Below are 12,302 nucleotides of genomic sequence, written 5' to 3'. Positions count from 1 at the left end.
CACTTATTCATAACCAAGTTTTTTTTGTCGTTTTAGGTGAAAGTTAAGTATATTATTCACACACACTACACACAACAATTCATATATAGTAACTAAAAAATATATTTTATATTATTATAGATATAGATAACCGAGCCATGAAGAAAAGCATGAATACGGGGTGTGTAAAACTTTGGCAAATATTACTTTTGACAGAATACAAGTTTTTCTATTAAATAATTTGTTTAATGATCAAACAAATGGAGGATTAACATAAAAAGAAAGCTGGGATTGAAAATAAAATTAAGATTGTGGGGAAGGTTGTACAAAGGTTTTCTGATAAGTTGGCAAACACTAAATAGAGATCAAAACAATGGCCATAAAAACAGTATTATTCAACAGAAATTAACGGGGGGAAACTAATTTATAATAATTTTCAGGAATACATAGGTTAAGTTAAATTTATAAACTACAAACAAAAATCAATTCATGACACATGCTTAAAATTTGTAAAACAAAAAGCATGTACATACATAGATATCTGTGTGTAAATTTATTGCTAATAAATAATTCCAGCATCAGAATTACAAATAAATAACAAAAAAAAAGTAAGATCCTAACTGCATAAGGAAAATATGGCTTCATAAACATAAGGAAAATAAACATAAGGAAAATAAGGCTTCATAACTTCAAAAGCCATTCGATGATGAAATACAATCCACGGTCCAAAGTGACTAGAAGATCCTAACTGTAGCTGTCATTAGTCTAGATAAATAATTACCAACTAAGAAACTATACGAGCAGTTAATAAGAAGGGTCAGTTTCTTCTCAGAGATCTTAGAATTTTACTACGTTTTCTGTGCTGTTTTGGCAAAATCTTACATCCCAGATTTAGATTACCGAAAATTCATCCATTAATCAATTCGCAGATATGTCTTCTATAATGCCCTTCCCATCGAAAACATCAAAAAAGAAAAAATTCTTTAGGGGATCTCCTTTTCCAGAAATTGCTTTGATAACCTCCTGAGACGTTAAAGTCAACCTTGTCAGTTAAATATCACAAACATTTTTACAACGCAATGAAAACTAGTACCTGTCCAAGAATTCCCCCTATAAGAGCACAAACAGGAGGAAATTCTGTTGCATTTGTCACCAATCTTTCTAAAAGAGTGTCAGGCACATGAGATTCATTGAGAGACTGTCAACAAAAACATAAATATCAGATATAAAGAGGACTTTTGTAATACCACTAAAAATAACAATTTTCAGGAAGCATACTTGTGCGGTGCATAGGTCCTTTTTCAGCTTGAGAACAGCAGAAAGATCTGCAATTGAAACTTCCCCAGCACTACGTCCTTCGGACTCTTCAAACTTTTCAATTACTGCAATGGACAGCAAAACGTTACTGACTGCAAATCTCTCTATAGACCAGACTGATCATAAAATTCAAAGGAAGAGAACAAAAATAGATATGTATTAATTGTTTACTTCAGAATGAAAACAATTTCCAATTGATTAGAATCCCTTCATTTTCTTGTGTTTTACTTACAAAAAGAGCAGCACAGTTTACCGTACCTCTCATTGCAAAGTATAGCTTTGACATTCTCTTGGGAAGTGACCTCCAAGGTACTGACAATGCATCCTGCAGGAAAAAAGAAATAGGCACACTCACGAAAATAGCTCTCAAATACAAAAGGATGGTCACTCCAGTAAACTATTAAAGACATAGACAACCAAGACAAAATCACAAGCACAATAACACTAATCCCACATCTGCCATTTCATATTGTTTTACAGGCCCACTTTTATTTTACAAAATCAACACAACTCTGAAATCTTAATTTCAGCAAAGAAATCATATGGGAAGCATGGCAGACCTAAAGTACATGATAGAAAAGAGAATACTTCTCTTTCCTGACTTCTAGATTATGATACTAGGATCGCTGAATTTAAAAGTATGCATTTCAAGTCATACCATGGGGGTATCTGATGCAAATTAATAGTATGGCCTCCTATAATGATTACCGGTTGCATCAACTACCCTTCGGGTCAAAATAAACATGTTATTTCAACTGTTATTTTCATTTCTTTATGCAGATGATAAAATAGATAAATGTAGGTACAAGTTTTGAAGGTCTTAGGAATTGCAACACATACTATTTTGGGAAACATTAAAGGATTTCATCTCATATTGAAAAGAAATACAAAGTAGTATTGCAACTATAACAAATTAAGACTGGCATACCTCAAAAGAAGGATATTTCAAATCGCATTCAACGGTTTCATCCTGTTTTTTCTGCCAAATTAAAATAGAGCGTTAAAAAGAAAATAGATGCAGCTTTAGAAAGCACTCCGGGATCATCTAATGCTTATAATTTACTAGTTGCAATCACAAACAATTTATTTCTTGTCACAAAACATAAGCAAGGTTGTTAAACTCAACACTCTATGTAAACTTAGGAAAGATCCATAAAGTTGAACTGAAAACTCGTAAGAGTTACTCAGAACAGATGACAAAGAGCACCTGCAACAACAAAAGCAGGGACAGAAACTCTTCTCTTACACCCTGCGTTCACAATGCCTGATTGACATCAATGCTGCCAGACATCACCAAAAACCATAATTTTGGGAAAAAGGTTTTTACCACAACAAGCTCCCAGGATTGTGCAAGTTCAATTGAGCTTGCTAAAAAACGTTTGCAACCAAGCTAATCAGCTGCATCTTCGTGGAGACGTAAACCAGTCCCAAGTCTACGGGTTAACACACAAGTTTAATAATCATGAGCATAACAAAAAAACAAAAATGATTTTGAAACTTCTTAATGAGTCTAATTATCAAATAGTAAGATATACAATCCACAATCATGGGAACTGTGAATAAAGGAATTTAAGTGTCATCTATCCCAACTTACACGTTCACTAATTTTTCTGTTTTTGTGAAACTTGTACTTATACTTCCCTTGCAGCTTCTACCACTCATAGCAAGAAAAAAAAAAGTCATACCAAAAATGACGACCTTTTATTCATTGTAATCACAAATATAGTACAAATTGAGTTCTTTACAAACCATCGTCATATAAAAATCACACAAATTGACTTGACACAATCAAAGAAAAAATATCTAGTCGTGAAATCCAATAATTGTGACAAATAAGTTCCACAGAAGTGAAGCGTACCTTTGAATATTTATAATCCTGCAAATCAACAAAAACTTCACCACAAGAATCCCTACAGTCAACAGCATAAAATGCTACACGTTTTGATAGCTTTCTGCATTTGTCATTAGCCAGTTTCTACAGCAAAAGAAAAAAAGGCAAACAAGAATGTTAAAAGGAACTCTACAGTATGGGTAATGTGTAAAGTAATTTTATGTACAGTAACTATGTACACCATCAGAAGTAAAAAATATTCCAAACTACTTTGGCTGAAAGTGAGCAACAACTGACGACCACAACATCGAACTTGCTGAAGAATTCAACACCAAAGCTTGACAAATCCCCTGAAGCCAAGAGGAACAACATAAAAGTACAAACACAAGATAATGTCATAAGCCACGGGAAAGCGATGCAAAAGCAGAAACCAAACTAATAAGGGACAGGTTTGAAACAAAAACCTTTGTCAACTGAAACACGAACCATAGGATTGAAATCTTTAAGAGAGTTACAACAAAGCTCGGCAAGGGTCTTTCCACCATACACATCCTCGACAGGAGGGATGAGAAAATTTGAGGAAAGTGCCTCCTCAGTGGCAACCCGATCATCTACTAAAGTCAGACTACCCACTCCAGCAAGAACAATATTCTTGCAAAACTGACCAACAAAAGTAAACTCAAACACCATACAATATGACAAAAACATGAGAAGGATGCAAAAGAAAGTGCAACAACAAGAACCGGTAACCAAACCCAACATCCTATTTTAGTCATTTTATGTTTTGTGTGTCAAAGTCAAATTAGAGAAACCAAAAATATAAAGTGGTGGATTTACCTCAGCTACAGTTCCTTTCATTCCATAGACCAAGACATGAGCTTTGCTTAATCTAGGTAAACCAGAATAACAAACAGAAACTATAATTAAAATGCTGCATGGAGAATTTATTTAAATTTTTAAATTAGATACAATGAAAAATAAAAATAGCAGAATGTAATTAGGTTATGAGAACAAAGTAACAGAATAAACCGAGCATAAGAGAATTAAGAATTTCAAAAGTAAAAGAAGAAGAAGAAGGAACCTTCTTTGAGCATCGGCTCCCCAAACCCTAATTTGGCGGTCATACAAAGCAGTCTCCTGCGCCGTCAACTCCTCGCCGTCGCCCTCCATTCCGAGCCGCAACCTGCTGCACGACGTCATCGAAACCTTCACTTTCAACTTTCAAATTCGCAAATAATAAGAAACAAAGTACAAACAATGACAAACACCCACTGTCGCTGAATCCCCTCCCTCAAAGGCAAAATTCCGTTTCTCGCTTCAAGCTCTCGGTAGTTCACGGAAGAGAATAATGGGTGATGGTGAGTGTAATTTTTTGGGGCTCAACTGCACCAATAAGAAAAGGGCCAAACAGCTGGAACCCAAGATCAACAAAAATGTAAGGCCCAATAACGTAAATGAGCTTCGTCACTTTGGATCCATGCTAATTTGGGCAATAATAGGTCCAAGACGGAAACCTTAATTGTAAATCATTTGGTTACCAGACGGAACATGAACAAAGATTACTATTTTTATAAATCTTCTCGTAATTAGAGCTAATTATATATAGTTTCCTTCAATACTCACGCATCTTAATTAATGTACACAAAGAAATATTTTATATATTAAAAAACAACAACATGATAGATAATTTAGAATAACTCACACAATGAATTGTATTATCAGAATTGCAACTTCAAAGCACAAATCAAATTAAAACAAAATGCATACAATAGGAAAAAGAAAGGTACATATAACAGAACACAAAAGCCGAAGTATAATTTTACAAATTACATATATATTATAAATTTGATTAAAACAAATGAGTATGGATAATAATAAAAGTTTTAAGCTGTGATCATTCGATACATTTATAAGATAAAATTTGCACTCATTTTATATATAATAAAATTATCTTATTTTTAATTGATGGAGACTTTCAAAAAATATCGTGATAGAAAAATACAAAGAAGGAGGACAAGAGATGGAGACAGTGTTTTTGTCGACCTAGAAATGTGTAGTGTAGTGTAGGTGTGAAGTTGAAAATTGAAATATGGGCTGGTGTGTAATAATTTAAAATGTGTCGTGTCTTTATCCATTTTGTTTGGGAGAGCACGGCTTCTTGAGCAAAGAAGATGATTCCTCTCCAATCTCCCTCACCCCAAAAAACTATAAGCAACCTTTTTGTTTTATTTTGACAAACAAAGTGGGAGCATGGTTTTAAATGTGTGGAGTTCAAGGTGGTCCAAGTTTAGGTAGTGCAACTATTTGTCCAAGCTCTACTACACTCTTCTAGACTAGCCATACATACCACTTCTTCTTTGTCAACATCCCTAAACATTACACTGCCTCCACCAAATTCACACACACAAAAAAAACCATTCAGGGGTAAACTTGCCTACAAAACAGAGAACCAATCGCTTTTATTTTCTTATTCCTTGAAACAACGTGCTTCCTCTCTGCATCCTCTCCTCCACCACACACTATCCACTTCAGTCCTGATACAATAACAGTAGCAACATTTTCTTACTTTTCTGCTTTCATCATATTCTAACAAAATAATAACAGAAAATTTGAAATCAAAGAGGAACCTGTATCAGGGAGAATATCGTGGTTGGAAAGTTCTACTCTGGTCCACACACCCATTAGAATCGCATTATGGGTCATGAATGGTAACACATTATTTTAAGTGTGTCGTGCTTAAAACTATGTGTACTTCAATTTCCCCTACGCACCACCAAACCCTACCTATTCAATAAACTTGCTCTTGCTTTAACTACCCATGGCTATGCCTCTGCTTCTGCTTCTCATTCTGGGAGCATATATATGAATCCAATCCATGCACTTTTGCTCTTCATGTTACTAATTTCAAAAACGAATTTCAAAGGGTTTCTTTATCTTTCTATTTCTGGGGAAACAGAAGGGTCGCGTTAGTGGAACTGCAACGTAATAATAATAATAATAATAATGTGCGTGTTGAGAATTGAAACGTGCCCCAAGTGCAAGGGAAAAGATTAGCCACACTAATTAACTTCACCCAACTTTTTTAAATGTGAGGCTCAAATATTCAAATATCTTAAAAGAGTAACGTCTATTCTACCTCACTCACATTCACTTGGATTAAACTGCGTCACGACACAAGCTTTTATTGAATTTAATTAACTAACTTACCAAGCTTTTCAGTTAATCAAATCGACAACTACTTCAAACTCTCCTCAAAAATATATACTTCTTTTTCTTTTTATTATATCAACATTAAGTAAATCCATTTTTCTTTTATTATGTTTAAAGAAAAAAAATATTATGATGTCATGCAAAAATGAAAATTTGCTGATATTATCAACCACCTCTTTTTTCTTTATTTAGATTGAAATTTTATTACAAAGATTATTGTGGTGGAGTATTACGTTCTCGTACTTTTTTGTTGGAAAGATCAATGTCACATTCGAGGTACAGATTTCTATTAAAATAATATAATTTTCAAAAATATATATTTCAAGGAAAGAAATCAAAATTAAATAATTAACATTTTTTAGTTGAATAGTCATATATTTTTTATAAAGATTTTATATATTTTTAATTGTGGTTTTTTCCTCAACAGATTACAATTGATTGAGTTCATTAAAACGATAATTTTAAACTTCACACGGTTTTTCTTATCCATAAACTCCAAATGCTGAAATGGTTTAAGTCATAAAACTATAGTTTCCCTTAATAAGATTTCATTTATACGTTTCATTTAAACTTCATCTTCATATTCAAGTAAAAGAGATATTTAAAGTTGACTTCCTTTTATTGTTAAAATTATGAATAGTATTGATTTTGGATCATTATTATTATTATAAACCTTCAAAAGATGAAATCAAGATTTTGTGATTAGTGAATATCATGACATAATATCATTTATTAAAGTATAAAGAACGATAGCAGAAAATGTGTCTATCTGTCTACAATTGTTAACTTTGACTTTAATTTCAAAGAATTTGACTTTTACGAATTCCTCATAATCCAAGTTAACAAAATATTACGTGTTTTAAAAAATGTTATCTTAGTACTGAACACTTTTAATGACGTGGTTGTAATGTCTTATCATGTTACTTACAATATTCTCACATGCTATAAGTTGAATTTTTTTTATTTTTTTAAATAATGATTTGATCTTATAAATTTAGTTAAAAATTTAAGTGTAAATAAAAATTTCATATTGACTACAAGTAAAAAAATTAGAACACTATATAATCAAGATTTATAAATTAATTATCTTAAAATTTTGAGTTAAAAATAATATTAATATTTTATATTATCATACTCATGTCTTGTTAATATTTTATCTTTATGTAAATTTAACAAAAATTTTGAAATGTGACTTAATCTTTATAAATTTAAACGTTTATTTCAATTTCATAAAACTTATTATTTGTGGGTAGTTAAGTTTTTCATGTCTTATGAGACAAAAATATATTGTTGGTAATTCGTAATGTCATATTTATATATTATATTCGAATTAACATAAATGGTTAAATTTAGATTGGATACAAACAGAAGAAGAAAAAAAGTATTCCATCTCTTCATCCTCACTCGTGTCAATTATATGTTTATGCTGTAAATTATGCTAATTTTCATTTAATATTTATTCTATATAAAATAATCTTTAAGCACCACTTACAATTTAATGTTAAAAGTAACAATTTAACATACTTGGGTATTTTCATCAATGTAAAACTTCATGTTAATTGATTATTGTAACTTCTATATTTTTTTAGTGTTATTAAGGAAGATATATATTGGTATTGATATTTGTTCATATAAGATAATTATGATAGATAGGTTAAAGTTTAATTAATTATAAATTACAACCAGAGTACAGTAATCTATCACTGAGGCAAAGAAGTTGACTAATACGACAAAACCTAAAACATGCTCCTTTAGAAGCAAACTTTGGATTATTTTGATTCTTGAAGATTCAAAAGCAGTGATTTTATTTTTTTAACTTATAAAAACACTATATTTTGTTCTTAAAACATATATTAATCACTTATAAACTATTTTTCATCAACAAAAAATCATTTTCACCTGATACAAATGAGAACTATAATAAAAAACTTTATTTGTGTTTTATCTGAAAGATTAAGACCTTGCACCGGCTTCGTATATGTTATGTGAAATTAAAAAAATAAATAAATAAAATAAACTCAACAATTATATGACTTATAAACATCTTTAACAGCATCAAAAGAATATTAATTGATAATGAATATGAGCAATTGGGATTCAGGGAAGCATCATGGACCACTCAAATCTTCATTTTGTCAACGAGCAGCAACTTCTTCAATAGGCTAGTTGTTAATATTAATCTTACAGCAGATGATTATATCAAATTCATTTTATTTTTTAAATATTGTTTGAATAATACTTTTAAAGTTCAAATCTTTTGTATCATTTGGTATATACTATTATGCCATCATTAATGGTTAAGGACGTGTCACGTGATTTTATTTACTTTTGGCTTATAGCCTTTTATATATATATATATATATATATATATATATATATATATATATATATATATATATATATATATATATATATATATATATATATATATATATATATATATATATATATATATACTCTGTTGTTGGTAGCTGTAGAAATTGTCTTCTAGTGAACAATTATAATCTGTTTCGTAAATTTGTAAGTTAAAATGTACTTTTTTTACTTTTATTTTATTTTTAACATTTAAACTTAAATCCTTTAGTTATTTTATTAGCGTTTGAAACTAACATCCACAGTATTTTGCGTTTGACAATAATTATTAAATGCATTTTACAACAATTTAAATTGAAAATAAGTAAAATGATTAAAATAATTCCAAATCTAAATTGAAAATTTCAATAATCGTAATATTTATGCAAACTATTAGTCGTCATGATTAACCATTACCTTATAGGTATTTACCTTCCGGTATAGCCTATTTCATAGTCAAAATAATATTATCGTAAATTACTACAAAATTAGATGATGAAAGATTAGGAGGAGCAATAAACATTTACATTATAATTTACCATAATATTACTATGTATTAAAAGTTTATTCCACCCTTCATTACTTACACAAGTTTATACACTAATAATTATCACTTCATCATGTTCCTTAAAAAGAATTATAATATACAAATATAATTAGTTATTTGTTCTATATTTTCGTCATAATAATTCAAGTTGATTCTCTAATTTTTTAGTCTCATATATATCATAAATTTTGAAAAATTAATGTAAATCTGGTTATCTTTGTTAGAATTTTACCTCTGACGTTGTACCTTGTTTGATAGAGCGCTAAATACCGGGTAAAAAAGTTATAGCTGCAATTTTTTTTTTTTAATTAAGAACGTAACAACTCAAGCATCACCTCATTGATTTTTTGATTGATTTTCAAAAATTATTTTGACTGATCTTTTTCATATAGATATCATTGATTATATATTTCAGAATTTTTAAAAAAATATAAATATAAATGTATATAATACTTATGTATTTATTAAATAAAGATTAATTTTTTTATAATTCACCTCTTGCATCTAATCATACTCCATCCATCCATTTTGGTTGTACATATATCATTTGTTGATTTTATATCACATCAGCTATGTAAGGTATGCATTTAGACCACTCCTACTGAATAACTTTATATGGGAATAATTGTCACTTACTTACAATAATATTTGTTTTTCTAAAACAAATTAAATAAAGTCCTTTTTTGTTCGAGTCTTGTAAAGAGGAATACATAAACTTCTAACACCAATTATTTATGAGTATTGTATATAACAAAATAAAATATATTTTTCAATCCAAAACTTTGAAAAACAGTTTGTGAGTTTCTTATACATACGGCTAATTCTTTTTATATCTATTTAATGAGATAATTTTTTCATTTAAAATTCGAACCTTAAATCACTGTGAAGAAAAACGAAAAACGAAAAACTTTCAATAGAAAGAATCTTTTTACGTAAGACTCTTTACCCCCACTTACGTGTTTCTTCCATACTTATTATTGACTTCTACGAATAACATTGAAGATTAAAAAGTAATTAAAATTATAATAAAATTATATAATTTATAATTTGCAGTCTGGTCGTGTAATTTATTGACATTTACTTTGATCCGTCGCAGTTTTAAGATTTGTGGTGAATAAAATAGTTTGTTTTTGTGTGAAAAAACGATGGGTGTGAAAGGGTACACGTGGCCAATAATTGATAGACACAGAGAGAAAAGAAAGAGATAGACACAAAATCCTTACTACTACTACAGTACTACTGTTTAGTCAATGGCAATAACGAAGTAACTAGATAAGATGGAAGAGATTCATCATAACTCTCAAATCCTATATTTTATTTTCTTCTTTGCACAACCTGCAACTTCAGTTTTACAAAATCTGCCAATTACAGGCCATATCTGCCACACTGACTCATTGGTTGTTGCAAGTTTTAAATATAATTTTTTTTTTCTCTTTTATCATTATTGTTTAGTGTAATGATATTTTAACGTTATTTTTATCTATTTTTAATTTATTATTTTAATTGTTTTTAAATTATTATATTATATTATTAATAATAATCAAAATAAATCATTAGAATGATAAATTAAAAACAAATAAAAAAATAATCAAAATATTATTATCCTATTATTTATTCTTTTTAAGGTTAATTTTTTTTCATTTTTTTTATAAATAATCTCGTAGGTCTAAATTTAAATATAAGACTAAATTTTGTCGGTATTTTAATTTTTAATATGTTTTAATCATCAAACTTTAAAAGTATTTAAATGAATACAATTTTTTTAAATGTTAAATATTTTACGTAATAAATAGTATCATAGGTTAGCATGTTGACCGTAACATGTCTTTTAAATAATCGTCTAAAATACTATTTCACAAATTAAAATAATTTATTGGAATTGAATTAGAAAAATTGTACTTATTATTTTTTAAGATTAAGGCTAAATTATATAAAAATTTAAAATTATAACAAATTTAAATTTTATATCAAAATTTAGAGATAAAAAAAATATCTTAATTTTTTTAAAATGAATCTTATTTTAATCTTGTCAACTTTGCTATATTCATTCTCCACAACTATTAATTTTAACTATTATGATATGAATAAATCTTAATTTTAATATATATATATATATATATATATATATATATATATATAATATTAGGAACCATGTAAAACACTATTTTTTAATATTAAAATTCAAGTATAAATATAAATTTAATGTTTCACGTTAGGTACAAATGAAAGATAAAATAAGAGAAAAATATGTATAAAAAAATCATAAATATAATGTTTTAAGGTTTTTGATCGAAAGAGATGTAAAAATTTCTTAGAGATTGGTTGAATTCGTAATGATATTTATATTTCCTAATTAATTTTTAAAAAAATCTCATCATTAATGCCAAAACCAAGTTTTAAGTTTTAAAATTCTTAGATGGTTTGAATCTCTATTATATGAGACCAAAATAATATAGTTGATTTAAAACGTCATCGTTTCAAGATAAACACATCCACTTTCAAAGGTTAATATGATTAATTAAGAATTAAGTGAATAAATTACATCAGCAATATACATAATTAACGATTTTATTAAAGCACACTCGTTCTTTATTTTTTTCTCGTATTAAACCAAGAAAAATATATGTTTAGTAATAATTAATAAGTATTTTTTGTATAAAATTATTTAAGAAATATTTGTGCATTTCACTAATACTTTAATTTAAATAAATAATTTTAAAATTTAAATAATTAATGATAACAATTAAAAATATTTAATGCATTATAGAGTACACCGTACTCCAGAAAATAACTCTTGTTCAGATAAGTTATGCCATTTTCTTTTGTACCAAACATTTTATTTATTTTATTATACAACATTATTTTCAAAAGATTTATTTTTAATTTTCCTTATAATAATTTATATTGGTATTTAAAATGTTTATTCAAGAAAAGTTATGAAGCGAAAAATATAAAACATTTTACAAACAAGAGGTACGCAATGATTGAAAAATACAATTAAAAATAATAAACTTTAAAAGATTACATGAAATGTAATTATGTTAGAAATATTAAAAAAATATTAAT

At 28.2% G+C, this 12,302-nt stretch overlaps 1 protein-coding gene across 2 annotated transcripts; it reads right to left on the bottom strand.

Moving 5' to 3' along the window:
- Nucleotides 1-644: 644 nt before the first annotated feature.
- On the bottom strand, nucleotides 645-4,589 carry LOC114179844 (SUMO-activating enzyme subunit 1A-like). 2 transcript variants are annotated; one of them, XM_028066323.2, is made up of 11 exons: nucleotides 4,400-4,589; nucleotides 4,209-4,313; nucleotides 3,965-4,016; nucleotides 3,592-3,787; nucleotides 3,398-3,477; nucleotides 3,155-3,271; nucleotides 2,225-2,275; nucleotides 1,555-1,621; nucleotides 1,258-1,361; nucleotides 1,073-1,177; nucleotides 645-1,002 (listed from the first exon to the last, which is right to left on the bottom strand). In XM_028066323.2, exons 2-11 carry the CDS (start codon nucleotides 4,295-4,297, stop codon nucleotides 898-900), a joined length of 966 nt encoding a protein of 321 aa, XP_027922124.1. In that variant the 5' UTR covers nucleotides 4,298-4,313; nucleotides 4,400-4,589; the 3' UTR covers nucleotides 645-897. The 2 variants fall into 2 exon arrangements, with proteins under 2 accessions (XP_027922124.1, XP_085527741.1); XM_085671615.1 differs by lacking the exon at nucleotides 4,400-4,589 and having other exon boundaries at nucleotides 4,209-4,342.
- Between the last annotated feature and the right edge of the window lie 7,713 nt (nucleotides 4,590-12,302).

This window comes from Vigna unguiculata, chromosome 3 (genome assembly GCF_037176805.1).
Source record: "Vigna unguiculata cultivar grain cowpea cultivar isolate G323 ecotype 2 chromosome 3, ASM3717680v1, whole genome shotgun sequence".
NCBI classification, from domain to species: Eukaryota; Viridiplantae; Streptophyta; class Magnoliopsida; order Fabales; family Fabaceae; genus Vigna; species Vigna unguiculata.
The sequence above is the reverse complement of the archived record's forward strand: the minus strand, read 5'-3'. Positions and strand labels throughout refer to the sequence as shown.

Coding starts and splice junctions, on each gene's coding strand:
- LOC114179844 (XM_085671615.1), bottom strand. CDS start 4,327: ATGACGTCGTGCAGCAGGTTGCGGCTCGGAATGGAGGGCGACGGCGAG. Junction 4,017..4,208: donor GGAGCCGATGCTCAAAGAAG/GTTCCTTCTTCT, acceptor TGGTTTACCTAG/ATTAAGCAAAGCTCATGTCT. Junction 2,276..3,154: donor AGGATTATAAATATTCAAAG/GTACGCTTCACT, acceptor TTAATTTGGCAG/AAAAAACAGGATGAAACCGT.